The sequence below is a fragment of the Aegilops tauschii genome, chromosome 3, assembly GCF_002575655.3.
Source record: "Aegilops tauschii subsp. strangulata cultivar AL8/78 chromosome 3, Aet v6.0, whole genome shotgun sequence".
Classification (NCBI taxonomy): Eukaryota; Viridiplantae; Streptophyta; class Magnoliopsida; order Poales; family Poaceae; genus Aegilops; species Aegilops tauschii.
Genome location: NC_053037.3, coordinates 512,163,438 through 512,188,423, shown reverse-complemented (window position 1 = coordinate 512,188,423; position 24,986 = coordinate 512,163,438). Strand labels below are relative to the sequence as shown.

Here is a 24,986-nt window from a genome sequence, read left to right as displayed (position 1 = left end):
TTTTAAAATTGATGAGTTTTTTGAATCTGTGAACATTTTTTGAATCAGATTTTTTTGAAATCATGAACATATTTTGTATTTACGAAGATATTGTGAATCTGCGAACATTTTTCAAACCATTGAACATTTTATGAATTCATGATTTGTTTTAATCTGCGAACATTTTTCAAAATTCTTAACATTGTTTCAAATTTATTAACCCTTTTCAATTCTTAAACATTCTATGAATTTTATTAGTAAAGAAGGAACAATAGAAAAAAATTATACATGAGCTACCTCACTGATCGAGACGCCCCTATATTGCCATCCATAGATGAGCTGAGTTTGGCAGGTTGAATGCTTTTTTTCTCTCATGTCTCGGACGGGCTTTACGGAGTCCGATTGTAGATGCCGGTTAACGCCTATTTCCCTTCATCTTCCTAGAGCTAGAATTAGTTCACGAGCACATGTTCCTGAGCATGGTTGGAGACGAAAAATGGAGCGTGCGGTGCATTCTTCCACCATCTATTACCGCACTTTTTGTAGTCCATCAGTGAGGCAAGGCGAAGAGCGAGGAGGTGGCGGCGTTCGGCGGCGAGTTCATGGTCGTGGTGTGGTGCAAGGCGCGCTCGGTGGTGGGTCCATGGTCATGGACCAGCACTCGCTCGATGACGAGAGCATGGTCGTGGAGCATGGGGAACGCGGTCTCCAGTCTATGGACTCTAGCGATGAGGGTGTGTGCAAGTTGGCCGGGCTCGGCATGGTGGAAGTTGACTGTCGACACCATTACCGGCTTGGAGGACGGGAATATCGTCTTTCATGCCGCGGCCGGAGAGGCCTAGCAGCCTGGACTCACCGCGCCGACAGTACTCGCCCATTCGTGGAACCTCATCGCATATTTCTTTTATTATTGCTTCTAGGGCATATTTCCTTCAGTCTCCCACTTGCACTAGAGTCAATAATCTAGACTACACAGTGATGATTCTAACACCCATGGAGTCTTTGTGCTGATCATGTTTTGCTCGTGGAAAAGGCTTAGTCAACGAGTCTGCAACATTCAGATCCGTATGTATCTTGCAAATCTCTATGTCTCCCACCTGGACTTGATCCCGGATGGAATTGAAGCGTCTCTTGATGTGCTTGGTTCTCTTGTGAAATCTGGATTCCTTTGCCAAGGCAATTGCACCAGTATTGTCACAAAAGATTTTCATTGGACCCGATGCACTAGGTATGACACCTAGATCGGATATGGACTCCTTCATCCAGACTCCTTCATTTGCTGCTTCCGAAGCAGCTATGTACTCTGCTTCACACGTAGATCCTGCCATGACGCTTTGTTTAGAACTGCACCAACTGACTGCTCCACCGTTCAATAAAAACACGTATCCGGTTTGTGATTTAGAATCGCCCAGATCAGTGTCAAAGCTTGCATCGACGTAACCATTTACGACGAGCTCTTTGTCACCTCCATAAACGAGAAACATATCCTTAGTCCTTTTCAGGTATTTCAGGATATTCTTGACCGCTGTCCAGTGATCCACTCCTGGATTACTTTGGTACCTCCCTGCTAAACTAATAGCAAGGCTCACATCAGGTCTGGTACACAACATTGCATACATGATAGAGCCTATGGCTGAAGCATAGGGAACACTTTTCATTTTCTCTCTATCTTCTGTAGTGGTCGGGCATTGAGTCTGACTCAACTTCACACCTTGTAACACAGGCAAGAACCCTCTCTTTGCTTGATCCATTTTGAACCTTTTCAAAACTTTATCAAGGTATGTGCTTTGTGAAAGTCCAATTAAGCGTCTTGATCTATCTCTATAGATCTTGATGCCCAATATATAAGCAGCTTCACCGAGGTCTTTCATTCAAAAACTCTTATTCAAGTATCTTTTTATGCTATCCAGAAATTCCATATCATTTCCAATCAACAATATGTCATCCACATATAATATTAGAAATGCTACAGAGCTCCCACTCACTTTCTTATAAATACAGGTTTCTCCAAAAGTATGTATAAAACCATAGGCTTTGATCACACTATCAAAATGTTTATTCCAACTCCGAGAGGCTTGCACCAGTCCATAAATGGATCGCCGGAGCTTGCACACTTTGTTAGCACCCTTTGGATCGACAAAACCTTCGGGTTGCATCATATACAACTCTTTTTCCAGAAATCCATTCAGGAATGCAGTTTTGACATCCATTTGCCAAATTTCATAACCATAAAATGCGGCAATTGCTAACATGATTCGGACAGACTTAAGCATCGCTACGGGTGAGAAAGTCTCATCGTAGTCAACCCCTTGAACTTGCCGAAAACCTTTCGCAACAAGTCGAGCTTTGTAGACAGTAACATTACCGTCAGCGTCAGTCTTCTTCTTGAAAATTCATTTATTCTCTATGGCTTGCCGATCATCGGGCAAGTCAACCAAAGTCCACACTTTGTTCTCATACATGGATCCCATCTCAGATTTCATGGCCTCAAGCCGTTTTGCGGAATCTGGGCTCACCATCGCTTCTTCATAGTTCGTAGGTTCGCCATGGTCAAGTAACATGACTTCCAGAATAGGATTACCGTACCACTCTGGTACGGATCTTACTCTGGTTGACCTACGAGGTTCGGTAGTAACTTGATCTCAAGTTTCATGATCAATATTATTAGCTTCCTCACTAATTGGTGTAGGTGTCACAGGAACCGTTTCTGTGATGAACTACTTTCCAATAAGGGAGCAGGTACAGTTACCTCATCAAGTTCTACATTCCTCCCACTCAATTCTTTCGAGAGAAACTCCCTCTCTAGAAAGGATCCATTCTTAGCAACAAATGTTTTGCCTTCGGATCTGTGATAGAAGGTGTACCCAACAGTTTCCTTTGGGTATCCTATGAAGACACATTTGTCCGATTTGGGTTCGAGCTTATCAGGTTGAAGCTTTTTCACATAAGCATCGCAGCCCCAAACTTTAAGAAACGACAACTTTGGTTTCTTGCCAAACCACAGTTCATAAGGCGTCGTCTCAACGGATTTCGATGGTGCCCTATTTAACGTGAATGCAGCCGTCTCTAAAGCATAACCCCAAAACGATAACGGTAAATCAGTAAGAGACATCATAGATCGCACCATATCTAGTAAAGTACGATTACGACGTTCGGACACACCATTACGCTGTGGTGTTCCGGGTGGCGTGAGTTGCGAAACTATTCCGCATTGTTTCAAATGAAGACCAAACTCGTAACTCAAATATTCTCCTCCACGATCAGATCGTAGAAACTTTATTTTCTTGTTACGATGATTTTCCACTTCACTCTGAAATTCTTTGAACTTTTCAAATGTTTCAGACTTGTGTTTCATTAAGTAGATTGTGACGCCCGGATACTTAGGCTACAGTAATCCCCCGTTGATGATGCCACGTCACCTCTGTCACTGTAGTTAATCTCGCGTTAATTTAAAACCAATTCAAATTCAAATTTGAATTTAAGTCAAATAATAAAAGTTTCCAAACATTAAAACTAAAATGCTCTAAACGTGCCATGTAATTCATGAGTAATTATGATGAAGAAACCACACTTTTATAATATGTTTAAATAATCTAAAATGAATAAAACTTGGGCTAAATCAATTATTTATATGCTTTTAAAATAGTAAACAAATACAAGCTAATTAATTAATGTGCCAAATTAATTGTGACAGTGAAATGCTTGGAAACACTATTTTAGGTGCTACTGTGGCATTTTATAAAACTAAGTTTATTGGAACATAAATAGAAAACAGTAAAAGTAAATAAAAGAAAAAGGAGAAATAGAAAAAAAGGAGACCCCTTGGCCAATTGGGCCAACAGGCCCAGCTGGCCACCCACGCGGCCCAGTCGGCCCGCGCCGTCCTCCCTTATCCCCCCACGCCCCCACAATATCTGTAGATCGCCCTACTCCCCCCATGATCTCCTCTCCTCCCGTCTGGATCGAGATCGAGGCAGCGAGCCCCGACCACCTCGCCGTCGCCCCTCGCCACCTCACAGGCGCCCGCCTCCCCGTCTCCTCCCGCACGGCGCGCCCCGACCCTGCGCCTGCCCCTGACGTCGCCGCCTCCCCGATTCCGTCGCCAGACTGCCCCGCCCCGCCTCTCCATCGTCGGTCGTCGCCTCGTCCTCGCCCCGCCGTTGCCGGACCACCCCAAGCCGCCTCGAGCCCACTGCCCCCTCCCTACAGCTTCGCGGTGAGCCGCCGCGCCGGTTGCGCCTCCCCTCTCCTCCCCCCTCTCTGCTCCCGTACTCCGCCATGCGCACCGCGCGACCCGGCCACGCTCGATGCGCACGCCCGCGCAACGCCGTCCCCGCCCTGGTGCCGTGCTACTCCTGCGCCGCTCGCCCGAGACCCCCTTGCTGCTGCTCTGCACAGCCCCCTGGCCGCGCTCACGCCCCCTCTGCTCCGCCCGCCACGGATCCGTTCGCCCCGTCGGTGCCCTCGCCCGCCCCGCGCGCCGTACCCCCCTCGCCGGAGCTCCCCTGCCGCCCCGCAGCGCCCGGTCGGGTGCGCCTCTGTTCGGGCTGGCGCCCATGCGCCCGCTGCCCGGCACCCGTGCACCCAGCGCCCGTTAAGGCCATGAGCCTATGACAAGTAGGCCCCACCCGCCAGAACGTTAAAAGAAAAAAGATTTAAAAAATATATATATAATAATAATAATTAATTAAATTAATTAAATTAATTAATCATGTTTAATTAATCTAATTAACTAGTTAGTTTAATTAAATAGTAATTAGATTAGTTAAATCCTAATTAGACTAAACAGTCAATGACGAGCGGGACCCACACGTCTGTTGACCCAGTCAACAGACGGTTGACTGATGACATCACGCTGACATCATAATTACATTTTATAATTAATTTATTTCTGTTAATTACTGGAAATGAATTAAATGTTTAAAAATTAATATAAAATAATCTATAAGTCGGATGAAAATACTTTGTACATGAAAGTTGCTCAGAACGACGAGACGAATCTGAATACGCAGCCCGTTCGTCCGCCACACATCCCTAGCATAGCAAACACACAACTTTCCCCCTCCGGTTCATCTGTCCGAAAACGCGAAACACCGGGAATACCTTCCCGGATGTTTCCCCCCTTCGTCGGTATCACCTACTACCGCGTTAGGGCACACCTAGCACCGCGTATTGCCATGTTACGCTTTGTGTTGCTTTGATTGCTCTGTTATTTATTGTGTTCCCCCTTCGTTACTTCTTTCCGGTAGACCCCGAGACTGCCGGCGACCCCCAGTTCGACTACGGAGTTGACGACCCCTGCTTCTTGCCAGAGCAATCAGGCAAGCCCCCCCTTGATCACCAGATATCGCCTATTCTTCTCTATACTGCTTGCATTAGAAGAGCGTATCATGTTACTGCTTTCGGTTAATCCTATTCTGCTGCATAGCCTGTCATTGTTGCTATAGTTGTTACCCTTACCTGCTATTTTACTGCTTAGTATAGGATGCTAGTGTTCCATCAGTGGCCCTACACTCTTGTCCGTCTGCCATGCTATACTAGCGGGTCGTGATCCCTAGGGAGGTGATCACGGGTATATACTATATACTTTATATACATGACACATGTGGTGACTAAAGTCGGGTCAGCTCGTTGAGTACCCGCAAGTGATTCTGATGAGGGGGCTGAAAGGACAGGTGGCTCCATCCCGGTAGAGGTGGGCCTGGGTTCCTGACGGCCCCCGGCTGTTACTTTGTGGCGGAGCGACAGGGCAGGTTGAGACCACCTAGGAGAGAGGTGGGCCTGGCCCTGGTCAGCGTCCGCGGATACTTAAAAATAACAAGCTTAACGAGTTCTTGGTATTTGATCTGAGTCTGGCCATTTGGTCTATACGCACTAACCAACTACGCGGGAATAGTTATGGGCACTCAACGTCGTGGTATCACCCGAAGCTCTTTTTGACGTCAGCGACGGAGCGGCGCACGCCGGATTGGACTGGAACGCCTGCTAGGCTAGGTCTGCTTCTGGCCGCCCTCGCAACGTGCAGGTGTGCAATGGGCGATGGGCCCGGACCCCTGCGCGCATAGGATTTAGACCGGCGTGCTGACCTCTCTGTTGAGCCTAGGTGGGGCTGCGACGTGTTGATCTTCCGAGGCCGGGCATGACCCAAGAAAGTGTGTCCGGCCAAATGGGATCAAGCGTGTTGGGTTATGTGGTGCACCCCTGCAGGGAAGTTTATCTATTCGAATAGCCGTGTCCCTCGGTAAAAGGACGACCCGGAGTTGTACCTTGACCTTATGACAACTAGAACCGGATACTTAATAAAACACACCCTTCCAAGTGCCAGATATAACCCGGTGATCGCTCTCTAACAGGGCGACGAGGAGGGGATCGCCGGGTAGGATTATGCTATGCGATGCTACTTGGTGGACTTACCATCTACTCTCTCCTACATGCTGCAAGATGGAGGTGGCCAGAAGCGTAGTCTTCGACAGGATTAGCTATCCCCCTCTTATTCTGGCATTCTGCAGTTCAGTCCACCGATATGGCCCTTTACACATATACCCATGCATATGTAGTGTAGCTCCTTGCTTGCGAGTACTTTGGATGAGTACTCACGGTTGCTTTTCTTCCTCTTTTCCCCTTTCTATACCTGGTTGTCGCAACCAGATGCTGGAGCCCAGGAGCCAGATGCCACCGTCGACGACGACTCCTACTACACCGGAGGTGCCTACTACTACGTGCAGCTCGCTGACGACGACCAGGAGTGGTTAGGAGGATCCCAGGCAGGAGGCCTGCGCCTCTTTCGATCTGTATCCCAGTTTGTGCTAGCCTTCTTAAGGCAAATTTGTTTAACTTATGTCTGTACTCAGATATTGTTGCTTCCGCTGACTCGTCTATGATCGAGCACTTGTATTCGAGCCCTCGAGGCCCCTGGCTTGTATTATGATGCTTGTATGACTTATTTATGTTTTAGAGTTGTGTTGTGATATCTTCCCGTGAGTCCCTGATCTTGATCGTACACGTTTGCGTGCATGATTAGTGTACGATTGAATCGGGGGCGTCACATAGATATACCCATATCTGCTCAAATCATCTGTGAAGGTCAGAAAATAACGATACCCGTCGCGAGCCTCAATATTCATCGGACCACATACATCAGTATGTATGATTTCCAACAAATCTGTTGCTCGCTCCATTGTTCCGGAGGACGGCGTTTTAGTCATCTTGCCCATGAGGCATGGTTCGCAAGTACCAAGTGATTCATAATCAAGTGATTCCAAAAGTCCATCAGTATGGAGTTTCTTCATGCGCTTTACACCAATATGACCCAAACGGCAGTGCCACAAATAAGTTGCACTATCATTATCAACTCTGCATCTTTTGGCTTCAACATTATGAATATGTGTATCACTACTATCGAGATTCAACAAAAATAGACCACTCTTCAAGGGTGCATGACCATAAAAGATATTACTCATATAAATAGAACAACCATTATTCCCAGATTTAAATGAATGACCATTTCGCATCAAACAAGATCCAGATATAATGTTCATGCTCAACGTTGGCGCCAAATAACAATTATTCAGGTCTAGAACTAATCCCGAAGGTAGATGTAGAGGTAGCGTGCCGACGGCAATCACATCGACTTTGGAACCATTTCCCATGCGCATTGTCACCTCGTCCTTAGCCAATCTTCGCTTAATCCGTAGTCCCTGTTTCGAGTTGCAAATATTAGCAACAGAACCAGTATCAAATACCCAGGTGCTACTGCGAGCTTTAGTAAGGTACACATCAATAACATGTATATCACATATACCTTTGTTCACCTTGCCATCCTTCTTATCCGCCAAATACTTCGGGCAGTTCTGCTTCCAGTGACCAGTCTATTTGCAGTAGAAGCACTCAGTCTCAGGCTTAGGTCCAGACTTGGGTTTCTTCTCCTGAGCAGCAACTTGTTTGCCGTTCACCTTGAAGTTCCCCTTCTTCTTCCCTTTAACCTTTTTCTTGAAACTGGTGGTCTTGTTGACCATCAACACTTGATGCTCCTTCTTGATTTCTACCTCAGCAGCCTTTAGCATCGCGAAGAGCTCAGGAATTGTCTTATCCATCCCTTGCATCTTATAGTTCATCACAAAGCTCTTGTAGCTTGGTGGCAGTGATTGAAGAATTCTGTCAATGACACTATCATCCGGAAGATTAACTCCCAGTTGAATCAAGTGATTATTATACCCAGACATTTTGAGTATATGTTCACTGACAGAACTATTCTCCTCCATCTTACAGCTGTAGAACTTATTGGAGACTCCATATCTCTCAATTCGGGCATTTGCTTGAAATATTAACTTCAACTCCTGGAACATTTCATATGCTCCATGACGTTCAAAATGTCGTTGAAGTCCCGATTCTAAGCCGTAAAGCATGGCACACTGAACTATCGAGTAGTCATCAACTTTACTCTGCCAGACGTTCTTAACGTCATCAGCAACAGGCCTGGCACCCAACAGTGCTTCCAGGACGTAATTCTTTTGTGCAGCAATGAGGATAATCCTCAAGTTACGGACCCAGTCCGTGTAATTGCTACCATCATCTTTCAACTTAGCTTTCTCAAGGAACGCATTAAAATTCAATAGAACAACAGCACGGGCCATCTATCTACAACAACATAGACAAGCAAAATACTACCAGGTACTAAGTTCATGATAAATTAAAGTTCAATTAATCATATTACTTAAGAACTCCCACTTAGATAGACATCCCTCTAATCATCTAAGTGATCACGTGATCCAAATCAACTAAACCATGTCCGATCATCACGTGAAATGGAGTAGTTTTCAATGGTGAATATCACTATGTTGATCCAAATCAACTAAACCATGTCCGATCATCACGTGATTCACGCTCGACCTTTCGGTCTCAATGTTCCGAGGCCATATCTGCATATGCTAGGCTCATCAAGTTTAACCTGAGTATTTCTGCGTGTGCAAAACTGGCTTGCACCCGTTGTATGTGAACGTAGAGCTTATCACACCCGATCATCACGTGGTGTCTCGGCACGACGAACTTTGGCAACGGTGCATACTCAGGGAGAACACTTGTACCTTGAAATTTAGTGAGAGATCATCTTATAATGCTACCGTTAATCAAAGCAGAATAAGATGCATAAAGGATAAACATCACATGCAATCAATATAAGTGATATGATATGGCCATCATCATCTTGTGCCTTTGATCTCCATCTCCAAAGCACCGTCATGATCACCATCGTCACCGGCGCGACACCTTGATCTCCATCGTAGCATCATTGTCATCTCGCCAACTATTGCTTCTACGACTATCGCTACCGCTTAGTGATAAAGTAAAGAAATTATAGGGCGATTGCATTGCATACAATAAAGCAACAACCATACGGCTCCTGCTAGTTTCCGATAACTCCGTTACAAAACATGATCATCTCATACAATAAAATATAGCATCATGCCTTGACCATATCACATCACAACATGCCCTACAAAAACAAGTTAGACGTGCTCTACTTTGTTGTTGCAAGTTTTACGTGGCTGCTACGGGCTGAGCAAGAACCGTTCTTACCTACGCATCAAAACCACAACGATATTTTGTCAAGTTAGTGTTGTTTTAACTTTCAACAAGGACCGGGCGTAGTCACACTCGGTTCAACTAAAGTTGGAGAAACTGACACCCGCCAGCCACCTGTGTGCAAAGCACGTCGGTAGAACCAGTCTCGCGTAAGCGTACGCGTAATGTCGGTCCGGGCCGCTTCATCCAACAATACCACCGAACCAAAGTATGACATGCTGGTAAGCAGTATGACTTGTATCGCCCACAACTCACTTGTGTTCTACTCGTGCATATAACATCTATGCATAAACCTGGCTCGGATGCCACTGTTGGGGAACGTAGTAATTTCAAAATTTTCCTACGCACATGCAAGATCATGGTGATGCATAGCAACGAGAGGGGAGAGTGTCGTCTACGTACCCTCGTAGACCGTAAGCGGAAGCATTATAACAACGCGGTTGATGTAGTCGTACGTCTTCACGATCGACCGGTCCTCAGTACCGAACGTACAGCACCTCCGCGTTCAGCACACGTTTAGCTCGGTGACGTCCCGCGAACTCACGATCCAGTAGAGCTTCAGGGAAGAGCTTCGTCAGCACGACGGCGTGGTGACGGTGTTGATGAAGTTACCGACGCAGGGCTTCGCCTAAGCACCGCTACGATATGACCGAGGTGGATTGTGGTGGAGGGGGGCACCGCACACGGCTAAGAGAGATCAATGATCAACTTGTGTGTCTATGGGGTGCCCCCCTCCCCCATATATAAAGGAGTAGAGGAGGGGGAGGGCCGGCCCTCTCTAGGGCGCGCAATAGGGGAGTCCTACTCCCACCGGGAGTAGGATTCCCCCCTTCCAAGTTGGAGTAGGAGAGGTAGAAAAGAGGAGGGAGAGAGGAAGGAAAGGGGGCCCGACCCGCTCACCCAATTCGGATTGGGCTTGGGGGGGGCGCCCCCTCCTAGGCTTCCTCCTCCTCTATTCCACTAAGGCCCAATAAGGCCCATACACTTACCGGGGGGTTCCGGTAACCTCCCGGTACTCCGGTAAAATCCCGATTTCACCCGGAACCATTCCGATGTCCAAATATAGTCGTCCAATATATCGATCTTTATGTCTCGGCCATTTCGAGACTCCTCGTCATGTCCATGATCATATCCGGTACTCCGAACTACCTTCGGTACATCAAAACACATAAACTCATAATACCGATCGTCACCGAACTTTAAGCGTGCGGACCCTACGGGTTCGAGAACTATGTAGACATGACCGAGACACGTTTCCGGTCAATAACCAATAGCGGAACCTGGGTGCTCATATTGGTTCCTACATATTCTACGAAGATCTTTATCTGTCAAACCGCATAACAACATACGTTGTTCCCTTTGTCATCGGTATGTTACTTGCTCGAGATTCGATCGTCGGTATCTCAATACCTAGCTCAATCTCGTTACCGGCAAGTCTCTTTACTCATTCCGTAGTGCATCGTCCCGTGACTAACTCATTAGTCACATTGCTTGCAAGGCTTCTAGTGATGTGCATTACCGAGAGGGCCCAGAGATACCTCTCCGACAATCGGAGTGACAAATCCTATTCTTGATCTATGCCAACTCAACAAACACCATCGGAGACACCTGTAGAGCATCTTTATAATCACCCAGTTACGTTGTGACGTTTGGTAGCACACAAAGTGTTCCTCCGGTATTCGGGAATTGCATAATCTCATAGTCATAGGAACATGTATAAGTCATGGAGAAAGCAATAGCAGTAAACTAAACGATCAAGTGCTAAGCTAACGAAATGGGTCAAGTCAATCACATCATTCTCCTAATGATGTGATCCCGTTAATCAAATGACAACTCATGTCTATGGCTAGGAAACTTAACCATCTTTGATCAACGAGCTAGTCAAGTAGAGGCATACTAGTGACACTATGTTTGTCTATGTATTCACACATGTATTATGTTTCCGGTTAATACAATTCTAGCATGAATAATAAACATTTATCATGATATGAGGAAATAAATAATAACTTTATTATTGCCTCTAGGGCATATTTCCTTCAGTGTGTGTATCGCTGCCCGACGAGTATATGTGCATGCATGTCAGCGTGGCAGCTGTATGACCGTGTTCCTACTCATCGTCAACATCACATGACAGAAAAACACGCACACCTGCAAAGGAATGTGCGCTACCGGTTGACAACAAAGACACAACATGCAGGCACACCATAAAGACCCATGGAATAAATGCACCACCTTCATTAACCAGTCAGAACGATCTCAAAGAAGGAAAACACAAGTCAAGAGCCTCCATGAACTAGCTAGGCAAACAAAATGAGCCAGCCGATTAAATTCGTAATAGCCCACTAACAAAAAATGTTAATCCACGAAGCAAACGCGCACTCCCGCAGATCGCTCACCCTGATAAGGGTCAGCCCGAATACATGTGCCTATCTTCCACCTATTTTGGGAAGGTTCTAGAACCTTCCTTGAACCGGGTTTTATTTCCTCCGTGTGTGTTGCCATCATGTCACTCTTCGTCCTTTTCTTCCTCCCCGAAATGAAGAACATTCCCATCAAGGAGATGGCTAAAAGAGTGTGGAAACAACACTGGTTCTGTAAGCAGTTTATGAATGATGGAGGTGACAACCACATCATCAGCGGGGAGGAAACACCTTCGACAATGTCAATATTTAGTTAGTTTGTAGAGAGAAGTGTCATCAACCAGCATAGCTTTATTTGTAAACAAGTCAGAATCTAGGTTTAGCAATCTCTCGTGTCTTACATGCAATGCAAACATATCTTGGTGCTTCAACCGTTTGCTCAGTTATGATTGTATGATAGTCAATGGAGCGCAAATGGCGGGGAGTACACCACAGCTTCTTCATTCTCACCGAAAGAAGTACGAGAGCTTGATGTTGTAATAAAAAGTCACATGAATGAATAAAGTTTGCATAGGATATGAATCTTCATTATTATTATTAGTTTTCCACTTATATATTAAAATACATTTTGAATACCCTATGCCATGTAAATTTCAGGTGCTCCTTGGAAAAGAAATCAAGTGTTGCCACTAAATCACAGTGTTAGATATTTTATACTCGCGGTTAATTGTTCATAGCATGTTGGATATATACTCGGTGTGTATATGAAAATCAGGTTAACAACAACACTAATTTACTTCCCCCATCCCAATTTATTAGTTGCTCTTATTTTTTTGGGTCAAAATTTGACTGTAGATCTAACTAGCAAAATATAAGTGATATGCCACATATTGTTAGATTCTTAATTGAAAGAACTTTCCAATGGTATTTTTTTTACATACAACTCATATTTTATTAGTTGAATCTCTACTACTTAAAAAGAACGTAAGGTTTTCATTTCATCTTTCTCTCCACCATCCCTTCGTCCAACCTTCCATGTATATGATAATCAATCACCTTAATTTACTTACCTTCTGAACCAATTCCACTTTAATTTACTTACCAAATTTATATAAAAATATAAGGTAATTCGTGGTTAGAATTTGATTAATATTTATTTACACAGTTACATTATTATTGACAGGTAAATCACAAGCTAACGTACTAGAATATTTATATCCTGTTGCAACGCACGGGTATTGTTCTAGTGATGATCAAAATGTGACTCAAAATATGAAGGGATGAATAAACTCATTTGGAGCGAGTAGATTGAACCACATTTTCACAATCGTTTTTGGCTAGCTCCATTAATACGCAAAATATGAAGGGATGAATAACTCATTTGGAGGGAGTAGATTGAACACCATTTTCACAATCGTTTTTGGCTAGCTCCATTAATACGCAGAGAGGGACTGAACCAACCAACACACACGAACTAATTTCCAAAAGGAAAAACACCTGAACAATTCTCTCATATACAAAACTTGCCTAACCAGTCTCCGACAGCATGAGGGCAGCAGAAGGGACTGTCAAACAAGCTCTAGTTGCATGGACAAATGTAATCACGTCCGCATAGCTGTCTTCCTCGCCTCTTTACTCTTTTCTTTCCATAGAGGTTTGGTGATGGCCTGCTGCATGTCTTTGTGCAGCGTTAACATCGTCTTCATGTAGATGACTTTGGTCATCCGGGCATTTTTACCCGTTTTAAATGCATAAGGTAGAAAATGACCTACCTTTTTGTTCCAAAAAAAAAGTCTCCAACAGCATCACCACAACTGCTTAAAGGAGATTTACCTTGCAAGATAATGCAGGTGGAACGCCGAGGTCACTGGAGACCAAGAGACTATGAAATGTTTGAGGCCTCCACGAAAAGTTCCCGTTCTTGGAAAATCCCACATACAACCATATTCTTAAACCGACGCCATAATTTGAAACATGACGACGAAATCACAAATAAACTGGCTTGAACTAAACCCATTTTCTAGTGTTTCAGGACTTGTAACTAAAAAATGAAGAAATGCAAAATATTAAATTGTTGCATTTCATATCATATAATTGATGCATCAAGAAATTGGAAGAAATTCATATGCTGACCTACAAAAGTACTATAACTTCAGAAAACATACTATCTGCTTTTCGAATTTTAAAATTTCTACACTGGTTGATAACTAGTAAAAATCGAGTGTTCCACACAATTTAAAATAGTTTCGCCGTAATTGTCCTGTTTCTCAAACGATTTACCAAAATCAGTCTTGATGCTTCTCATAAATTGGAAATATTCCACACCTATCACAAGAAATAACCAAGATTAAGCACATTTTCATGTCGGCTCCATGTATTTAGAAAAACATGCATATTTCACCAGTTGGGAAAAGATGAGGATCATACATGATCATTGAAAGCACATTAATTTAGTGCCCCAGGTAGGGTTTGATCATTAAACGTACATGATTGAGGCGTGTTATTAAGTGTAGACAAGTGTTGGTTTAAACCATCCCTTAATAAGTTGTGACAGAAAAAATAAATACAGTAATTTTGGTTGCAAAAATGGCATTAGCAACGATAATGTCATTCATTAGTGCAAATTATAAGTAAAGTCATCAGAAAAAATAGATGCTTGTTTAACATATCAAGATGCCGGTTCAAAAGGCATAATTACGATCCACATGGAGCGCAAAACCGCCTCTCCTGTGTAACAAATAGAACCTCGACATCGGCAAAGACAAAATTGTTAGGGCTCGATACGTTCCCCACAACCCAGGACACGCAATCCTTGCTCAAGATGGGTGTTGGGAGTAGGCATGAAAAATGAGGGAACCATAGGGAGTAGGTGATCCACACAATCGTCAGATATAAAATCGTTACCACACAATTCATTCCCAGCTATCTAACAATTAAGGAATTTTGCAAAGTTCTATCAGAACTCAGCTAACCAAACCTGAATGGCACAACATGGTAAATTAAGGGCAACCATGCTGCAATTTAATCTTAATAAGTCCAATGTAGAAAAGTTACAGAATATATTACCTATCTACCCAGATGATCTATGCTTTATGTCGCCTCTATAACTTGTCCCAGCAATTCAATTCACTGCATAGCGGCGATTTATGATTTCGGTCAATTTGATCTGTTCTTTCAGAAGCCTCTCCAGCTGCTGGGTCCAGCTCCCTTCTTTGGTACTCTAGCCAGTATACAAGAATTTACAGCACGCATGTTGTATGGAAATATCATTTACTCCCTCCGTTCCAAAATAGATGACTCAACTTTGGTTAGTACAAAGTTGAGTCATCTATTTTGGAACGGAGGGAGTATATATCTGGGGTAAATTCACTTGCCCCAAATATATAAATTCATGTGTGTATGTCGTGACCCTTCAATGATTTGATGATGCTCACCAAGAACTGCTTTTCGCCACGGTATCTGCTCGAGAAACAAGCCATGTCAGGATGATTAATAATACTCCCTACGTTCCATAATATAGTGCGCATTGGTTTTCTCAAAAGTCAAGCTTCATAAACTTTGACCAGAGTTTATAGAGAAAAGTATCTATATCTACAGTACATGGAAATATATTTCATGATGAATCTAGTGGTATGGATTTGGTATTCTAAATGTTGTTAAATTACATGTAATTTGGTCAAAGCTTACAAAGTTTTTAAAAAAAATCTACAATCCACTAACAGTATGGAGCGAAGGGAGTATCTGAACAGAGCAAGTATCATTCTGTGGTGATGTAGTGCTTACATCTCAAGCAATGAGAAGCCCAGGCACATGATGCCTATCACCATGTGAATGGGAAGGGTCTGCTTGAACCTATTTCTATTCAGAAACATCCTCTCGGAGAAAGCTGTGGTCAGACCAGAAATGAGCAGAACGCCCCAGCCCGCTGGCAAGCAGCGGTAGAAGGAGAATGAGCCCTGTAAATATGTCATCAGGTTTTTTTTTTTTTACAAATGCAATCCTTATACAAGGAAAAAATCCCAAGGTGGAACATTCAAGAAACTTTACCTTAAAATACTCATTGATGAATACTGCAGAATATGAGATTCGCAGTAGCATATCTTTACAGACAGTCAAGGCGCAAAGGAAGTTCTCCCAGGAAAAGATTGATTTGAAGAAAACAAGGATAGCATAGTCATTACTGAAGGATACTGACAGAATTTGCAGCAATCAACCCAACAGCTCCGGCAGATTTAATAAAAGCAACATTTAGAACAGTATAAATTGCTGAGAAGAGGAGCAACATATTGTTTGACTGCTTAAGCTGGCTTTCATTGGCAACAGAATGAAGGAAAGCTTCAGAAGTGCCTGAAAATATCGAAGGACATAAGTCATTCATGCGGAACTTCATTAATATGCACATTTAACCAAATACTCTACTAAATAGCCAAGGTATATCTAACAATCAGCACCACCAGTAGCATATTTCTTGTTCGTAAAATATACTCTACTACAAATCTGACGTCAGATTTTTGACCATGGCAAATTATGTTCGTCAAGGATGGCAAGTTTAGTTGGCGAGCATGGTAAATCCGTCTCAGTTTATTTTTTGGCCAGGAATCGCCGTGCTTGCAAACTAAATTTGCCATCATCGTGACAATATAAATTGCCATGAAAAACGTCAGATTTGCCATGCCTAAAAATTTGACGTCAGATTTTTAGCTTTTCCGTAAAATATTAATACAGAAAAGGTCAAAATCTTGTCGAGAGAATGCATAGTATAGTTAGTTTTCATTCAATAAAGATTTTTTTTCAGCTATATTGTTGTGCAGGATGAGATATAAAAGAACAACTGATAGCTTTCAAAGGAGAGACCAAGTCATAACTTGGACGAACGTAACTGCTAATTAAATGGCTGGAAAGAAATTATAACTGTTCCACATATCAAGTTGGATATATTACTGTGCTACATGCATCATAACTGAAGAAAAATCTAAAAACAGAAAGGGCGAAACTGGGACTGTTATGCCTTCCGGGTTTGCAAAAACTAGTTTAATATCAAATACACAATTTAGATTTGACAGGTACCAGTGCAGAGTTACTATTCATCAAGGAAATATTCTTAACATTATTTAAAAAAACTACTTTGCAAGATTATAGAATGAATATATGCAGAGCTGCTGCATATAAGTTCTAAATACAAACCATTCATTGCTAAGAAGATTATGTAAACACAATAGAAACGGAGGACAGCTGTAGCTTCGCCATCACTATATCTTCTTCCATATAATAGATTCAGAAGGGTGTATGAATAACTTGGACCAAAAGAAATGACCACGAGACCTGCATTGTTAGAGGATGATCATATTCAAGGGCTGTTAACGTATCTAATATCCATAGAAAACTAGGAGGTTGAAGTTGACAGCAACTAAAACATGTAGATAAATAGATTAATATACGCATTACAGCATTCAGTATTGGACAGCATACCTATCAGCGTAATAAGTTTAAGAGCTCCGAGCAAAGAACCTTCCAGATTGGATACATTCTCAGGAGTTTGCCCTGTGGATAAGGATCCATCATTAGCTCTTTCAGAGAAATATAAATCCAAAGATAATGCACACAACATATTGTTTTAGTAATTTTGCTAAGAGTTTAATGGCCAGCTATAATTGTAAGGACGAGTTATTAAACAGCAGCACCAAACTAAAAATAAGCCAAAACTAATAATTTCAGATAGCTTGAGATATAGGAATGGTCATATCTAAATTCTAACAACTGGACAGCAGCAGCGTTATAAGCCGGAATTGTGTTAAACATTACAATTTAAGATAGCAAGGAATACGCAAAAGGTAATCTTGTTTTGTGCATTGGCAGCAATGCTTATCTTAGCAATAATAATAATTCATAATACTTGTAAGAGTCTTACTTCCTGTGAGACAGGTCATGAGTAATTTAAATACTGAACAATGAGAATAACAAACATGCAGAAAGTGGGCAGAAATATCAAATGACCAGTAGCCAATACACAAAGCAGTCACTTCACAAGAACATAATCAATTCAGCTAACCAAATGGATTTGGAAGGAAAACTATATTGTTTAGCAGATACCAGCACAACATAGGTTAACCTCCTTTGACTAATCAAGTACAGAGATGCTCAATAGGCAAAACTTACAGACGGATTCTCCAGATCAGTAGACCGCAATGATGCAAATGCATGAAATTCAATCTTTCAGGCCAAACAGATGATAAGCAATTGTACTTAGCTATCATAGTAAAATGAAACTTTATATTCATGCAAAAGAGCAACCTGATGCTAATTGGGTGAATGTAGCATAAGAACTCTCCTCAAATGGCAGGAAAATTATTCGAACAACCAGACTTCCTGCAAACAATTACAAGATCATTAGAGATTTTTCAGAAGGTGGTTAAGTCAGTATTTTGGATAGCTTTGTCATATTTTTAGTTAGTTAATTTGTTATTTTTTGTTGGAGATATTCTAGCAAGGTGAGAGAAGGAGGTGGGAGGCATTGATGAACCACACCTCGCCAACTGCCATTTATCTAAAGAAAAGCACTTGAAACAGAAGGTGCTTGACATACTTGCCTAATTTATCCACAAGACCGTATGCAGCCTGGTTAAATGGAGTATCAAACCAAACAAGAACAAATTTTTCGCCTTCTTGGAGGATCAGTTTCCTGATAGTCTGGCCTGTAAACAATATGCACATGTGCAATAACTGTTTATCGTAGACCATCAGGGTTGACAACCTGACAATGTGTGTGTGTTTTGGCATCAACAAGGAAATATAATTTACTTGTGATAACTCATGCCTAATTATATACAAGTAAAAACACAAATAAAGAAGAAACCTGAATGGAAGGAGATCAAAAGTTCTGATATTAGCAAATAAAAGAAAATATGCCCAATATCCAATGAAAATGCAGGCCGCATAGACAACCTGAGACAAAGCAAATACGACCAGCTTCTCCTACAAAAAAATCACTATTATAGTACTGTATTGATCAACAAACGTAATACAAATTAAAATTACATGGGAAAGCATGAATGGGTACGTGAACAGAAGTGGAGCAGAGAATATTATCAATTGGATATGTCACTTGGCAAAATTATACTGTGTATCCTGCAAAGCTCTATCATTTTTTAAGATAAACTTAAGATGGATGAGTACAACACAGGACAAAGGAATGACGAAGGAAACTGTTCCCGATATTTTTATCTTATTATAATTAGGAAAGTTGTATTTGTTAGCCAACCACAAAAATACAGTAGTTGAAATCTTCTAATATATACAAATATTATCCTTGGTACACATACCAAAAAAATACAATATACAGTACGGACTGGCTATTGGAACGTCATGGATTATTAGTTTGTCACAAAGTTGGATGTATAACCATGTAGATGGTTGCACTAACTTTGTTTTAGTTTTGATAATGAGATGGTTTCACTGAAAACAAAATAGATAATTGGATTGAGGTAGTTGCACTAAATGGTCATTTTTTCAGAATGATTCATTGATTGGTGACCATTTCAAGTATAATTACAAGGCAATTGTGTGCAACGTAGATTCCCGAATATGAGGTGTAAACAACGAGAACATTGTGGGCGTATGCATTTTATGCGATCGGTAATAAACTGGAGTAGAAGGCTATGTGGCATTACCACTTTAATATGTCCTTTTATGAAGATATAAGTTGTTAGGCAACGTAGCAGAGTAGCTGCAGGTTCCGTATACACTCTTATTATGTAGTATTTCTTCGTCTGGGAAAGAATATACAAAGGTTCTGCCAGTAGCTCCAAGATACACGCAAATCCTGCCATTTTGGACCAGATAAAAACATCAGATCTCAATGTGAGGGAAGTGGACAAAACATTGAAATGAGAAGGCACTCTAGTTTAGGAGTAATAGTAGGATATCTATATGGGATGTGTTGAAGTATAAATGCATAACCCACCTTTCCATCAGCTTGGGATATTGGGAGAACTGGTTAGTGCATGCAATTCTACATGGTATTAGAGCCAAGAGATCTTGAGCTCAAGAACTGTCTGGCGCAATTTAAAAAATAAAAATTGCAGCCCACTTTCAGTCCACATTTAGGCTTGAGGGAGCCACACATGAGGGGGGGGGGGGGGGGGGGGGGGTGTTGAAGTATAAATGCATAGCCCACCTTTTCCCATCAGCTTGAGCTTTTGGGAGAACTGGTTGGTGCATTCAATTCTACAAGATGCTCCATTTAGCTGCATGACAGCATGAAATGCAATTATAAAAGATGCTCCATTTAGCTGCATGACAGCATGAAATACTTGTCCATTTTATAGATCAAGAGCTCGGTGTTCAGCATTTGCATTTAATCTAAGACAGAAAAAAAAAACACTCTCAACCCTGAACTCCAAAACCATTTGAGCTACAACCTAGAACTACTGCAACAATCCACTTTTCACCCTCAGGTGGCTTCACAAGTGATTTGGAGTGACATTTATGATGCATGTGTCCAGCATGTCACTGCCATTATAACAAACAAACATGCCAAGAAGAAACCCTGCCATTCAGATCATTTTTTATATTGGGAACAGACAAGAAGTCAAATTTGGTGGCACAGCAGAGAGATGGTAGACACTACTTGTGAGATCACAACAGGTGAAACTGGAGCAATTCAAATGGTACTCCCTCCGTCCCAAAATAAGTGTCTCAACTTTGTACAACTTTAGTGAAAAGTTGTACTAAAGTTGAGACACTTATTTTGGGACCGAGGGAGTATTATAGTTCACAGTTGAAAAGCGAACTTCTGCAATAAATCAGGGTTGAAAAGTGAACTTTTTCTATAAAGATATAATATCGCAGTGCCTCTAATAATTTAATGAGGCTTGTTATTTTGTCGTACTCAATCGAACTGAATCAACTAACTGACAAATTAATTCTTGGAGAGGTATCCTTAATGAAATATCAATTATCTTGCTCGGGATAAATATACAAATAACTTAGTACTAGTAAATTTGGGTTCATGGAAGACTTACCGATGATTAACGTAGCTTTTGCATAAGGGTCAGATAACTTCAGTTTCTTTATTCTGAACACAAATAGACTGCCAATAAAAGTCACAAACAAGCCAAACGGGATGATCATCCAAGCTACCTTCAGTATCTCTTCGTCACTCAACACATCACCACTGTAATATAAGTATTAGGTCATCAGTTGAGAAATACTCCAACGCAGCAAGTTAAAATATTACAAGATCAGAGAAAGTTTTCCTAAAAATCACGTGGTTCAGAACTGAAAGAGATTTTAATGTGAATATAACAACAGAGTTTAACAAACACAGAATATGGGAATTATTCCGCAATTTTGCAATACCTCCCAGAATTAGTACAAAAGATAATTTATTTTCAATTGTGTCTTCCATTTAATCACAGTACATGGATGAACCTCAAAAGTTTGCAAATTTTGCAATACCTCCCAGAATTATTACGCAAGCAAGCACGCCGAAACCCCTCTCGGCTTAAAAATAAGACACAATTGATGAAAAGTGGAAGCTGCAATGCATATGCCTGCCAGATAAATGACAAACATATTAGAAAATATTAACAACAAGAAACATCTGGATCCGTCTTAAAAAATAGCATGAAATTCAATATAATGTTCACCAAAATGAAAAGATCCCGCAACTCCTAGCTAGTAAAGAAACCAAACAATAGCAAGGGAGCCATTACAATGCACATACATGAACGACTCAAATAACTGAAAACGACCACTATGATTATTACAGTATGCGATCGACCAGATGCATCATTTCGCTTCAGTAGCTCAAAGAACAAGGTTGGGATGCCGTCAGTAATCACGAATTTTCACAAAGAAACAAACACACGCTGCAACTAGAATCAGAACTTCACTTCAGACAGATCCCATCCCAGGCATCCACTTTATGACAGACCCAGAGTTTCAGTCCCAACCATGTATGTAATGGCCAGGATTCAAAACTGCAGGCATGAACTGCGGACACTATCATACTTAACCACAATAAAGACTAGAATCCACATGGAATGGGCACCACTGATGCTAACTAAGCTTGACGCTGCATTTCAACTCCAAAGCACCAAATGTCATCATGGAACTAGCTAGCTCCACATCAAGGAATGAAATCAAACAAATCGATTGCTCGCTGCACTGAACTGAGGAGGAAGAAAAGAGGGAGCAGGGGAGATCGGCACCGCGCAGTCGTCGGCGCTGAGCTGGCGCACGAACCAGCCGTTGTACAAGAAGGGGATGATCCTCGAAAGGAACTGCGCCGCTACACACACACACACACACACACGAGCACTGAGCTTTAGATTTAGATCCCCAAAACCAAGCACCCAGACAGAAGTAACCCTCCATCGGAGGTGGGCGGGAAAGGGAGGCGAGAGGGGCGCACCGAAGTTGTACTTGAATACAGCCATCACAGCACCTGCGTCGGAGTCAGGCTGAGGGGACGCCACGGCTCCGGCAGTCCCCGCGGCGCTGGCGAGCAGCGCCATAGCCATCATAGCGGCGCGGGGGCGAAGAGTCCAGCGGCGGCGAGGGGTGCTGCCTAGGGCTCTCCAAGCTTCTGAAAATCCTCAAATTCAGCTTCCAAACGCAGCTTCTAACTCCAAGTGGCGATTTCAGAAACGTTCGGCACCGAAGTAGCTTCTCCCAGCGAGGCAGCCCAGCTGGGGAGGCTGCTGGCCGGCTGGAAGCAGCCCAGTTCGGCCTAGGGTTTATGGCGTCGGAGAGGGGGCTCAGAGGTTGAGGCGGGATCCGTCGAGGTGACCACCGGCCGGCAGCGGGGTGGAGCTGGCCGTCGGGGTGGGGATGCTGGTGAGGATGCTGCGTCGAGGTGTGTCCTGGAAGGGAACTGGGGGGAATGGCCCTGGAAGTGCCGGGTCTCGCGGTGGAGGAGAGCGCCGGCCGGCGGCGGGGTGGAGCCGGCCCTGGCGGCGGCGGGAGGGTTAGGTCGAGGGAGTGCAGGGCTCCTGCTGAAACGTTTTCTTTCGCGGTGGCATCCTCCTTGCTCATGCCCTTTGGATCTCCATCGTGCGCCTCTAAATGAGTGGCCTAGACTTGTCTCGTCTTCAGCTCAAAAGCCTTTTTTTTAGTATAATGCGTGTCTCATTCATAAACCAGCGAGTAAAGTACAAGTCATGTAGACATCGACTTGACAAACCAGAAAGACAACAGAACACTATCACCTAAACGACTCTCATCCAGAAAAATAAAATCAAGACCGATGAATCCCATAAGCTCGATGTCAACATTCGTCACCCGCCTCCGCCACCACCACATCAGTCGAAGAAAAGGGGGGACAAAACACCTCTTTACCTGAGCTCGACGCGGCTTCCTCGCTGATATGGCTTTTCGAACCACCAAAGTAGCTCATCAAAAGCGAAGAAATCATCATTGAAAGAATCCGCCCGGGCAAACCCCCGACACGGCATCGAACTTCAGATCTGGCACCCAGCGCGACGACATCGGAGGAGAAAACCTAACCCACCAAGCTTCAACCACGAACCCACCGTCTTCCAGCCGCCGCCAACGTAGATAACCATCAGTACCCGCTCCTTAACAACCTCCCATGCTCCGCACCGATGCCAGAGCCCGAGGACACAAGCTCGCCAAAAGGATGCCTTCGTCGTCACGCCATCCCGACTTGGAAATACTAGTTTTCAAATCCGGCGCCGTAGTGCGCCGAAATCATATTCACGGAGACGTCTCCTGTCGGAGTTCGACGAGGAGCTCACCGAGGACCATGACCGACCCCCTAGGGGGCGGGACAGGCCAATGTGGGAAAACTCAACGACCGGCCACCTCCACGCTGTTATGGCAAGGACCCCGTGGATTACCTTGACCCTCACGACGTTCAACGTCGCATCGAGGAAAACAGGGCACCCCCTCGATCCATCTATGGATCAAGAGGACGTGCGCCCGCTGGTCTTGACGGCTACGGTGCCTGGATGGACAGGAACGGTCGCGCCCGAGATCAAGCCTATACACGGCTCTCACCCGACCACCGACGGGACACCACCCGAGTCCAAGGTCCAGCCCACCCGATCTGCTTTACAGACAGGGTGATGGAACATCAATTCCCCGAAGGATTCAAGCCCATCAACATCGAATCATATGATGGCACTACCGATCCAGCAGTATGGATCGAGGACTTCCTCCTACATATACACATGGCTAATGGAGATGATCTCCATGCCATCAAATATTTGCCGCTCAAACTAAAGGGGCCGGCTAGGCATTGGCTTAACAACCTGCCTCCTCACTCTATTGGCAGCTGGGAGGCCCTAGATGTCGGTGTCAAAATCGGCGAATCTCGGGTAGGGGGTCCCAAGCTGTGGATCTTGGATCAATGGGGAACAAGAGATGAAGGAGATGATGTTTACCCAGGTTCGGGCCCTCTCGAAGAGGTAAAACCCTACGTCTTGCTTGATTATATTGAAGTGTATATAATGGTTACAGAGTCGATCTACCACGAGATCAGATGAACTAAACCCTAGGGAAGTAGGATGATGGTTCTTCTTCTGGCCTCTACGGACTAAACCCTCTGGTTTATATAGACACCAGGGGTATTAGGGTTACACACGGTCGGTTACAACAAAGGAAATAACATGTTTGATTCTTCGATCTTGACTTGGAGTACACACCAAGGCTTTGAAGGTTTCCCATCCGAACATGGAGTTGTCTTATAGCTCGGCCTTTCAATAGTAGTCGCATAGTGGCCCTCCTACCGGCCCATAGGAAGAGGTCGGCGGCCGAGGACCCCTTAGTCCCGGACTCCCTCGGTAGCCCCCGAACTAGTCTTCGAAGCCGAAGTATGAACGGAAATCCTTGGCTTCGTGGACCAGTTCCTTTCTTCATGGCGCTATGGCCAGCCCACGGCCTATCCTTAGCCGAACTTTTTAAAAGGTGGCCCATCCAAGTCTGGTCGTGCTTTCTCCGGATTGTAAATATTACTTAGCCTCGAAGGCCAACCGATCAAGTGTGAATAGTGCCCTTGCCTGGCAACTTTTGGCGAAAGGTCGCAGCCAGTCACAGATACTGAAC

General features: G+C 43.5%; 1 protein-coding gene across 4 annotated transcripts; it reads right to left on the bottom strand.

The window, feature by feature from the left end:
* Positions 1-15,038: 15,038 nt before the first annotated feature.
* On the bottom strand, positions 15,039-22,934 carry LOC109781048 (uncharacterized). 4 transcript variants are annotated; one of them, XM_073510933.1, is made up of 14 exons: positions 22,333-22,934; positions 22,130-22,209; positions 21,375-21,469; positions 20,939-21,090; positions 19,586-19,737; positions 18,772-18,890; positions 18,502-18,669; positions 18,210-18,280; positions 17,388-17,459; positions 17,103-17,240; positions 16,110-16,265; positions 15,966-16,018; positions 15,702-15,874; positions 15,039-15,377 (listed from the first exon to the last, which is right to left on the bottom strand). In XM_073510933.1, the coding sequence occupies exons 1-14, from the start codon at positions 22,442-22,444 to the stop codon at positions 15,308-15,310; spliced, it is 1,611 nt and encodes a 536-aa protein (XP_073367034.1). In that variant the 5' UTR covers positions 22,445-22,934; the 3' UTR covers positions 15,039-15,307. The 4 variants fall into 4 exon arrangements, with proteins under 4 accessions (XP_073367034.1, XP_073367033.1, XP_073367036.1 ...); XM_073510932.1 differs by having other exon boundaries at positions 18,502-18,890; positions 22,333-22,711; XM_073510935.1 differs by lacking the exon at positions 22,130-22,209 and having other exon boundaries at positions 18,502-18,890; positions 22,366-22,627.
* Between the last annotated feature and the right edge of the window lie 2,052 nt (positions 22,935-24,986).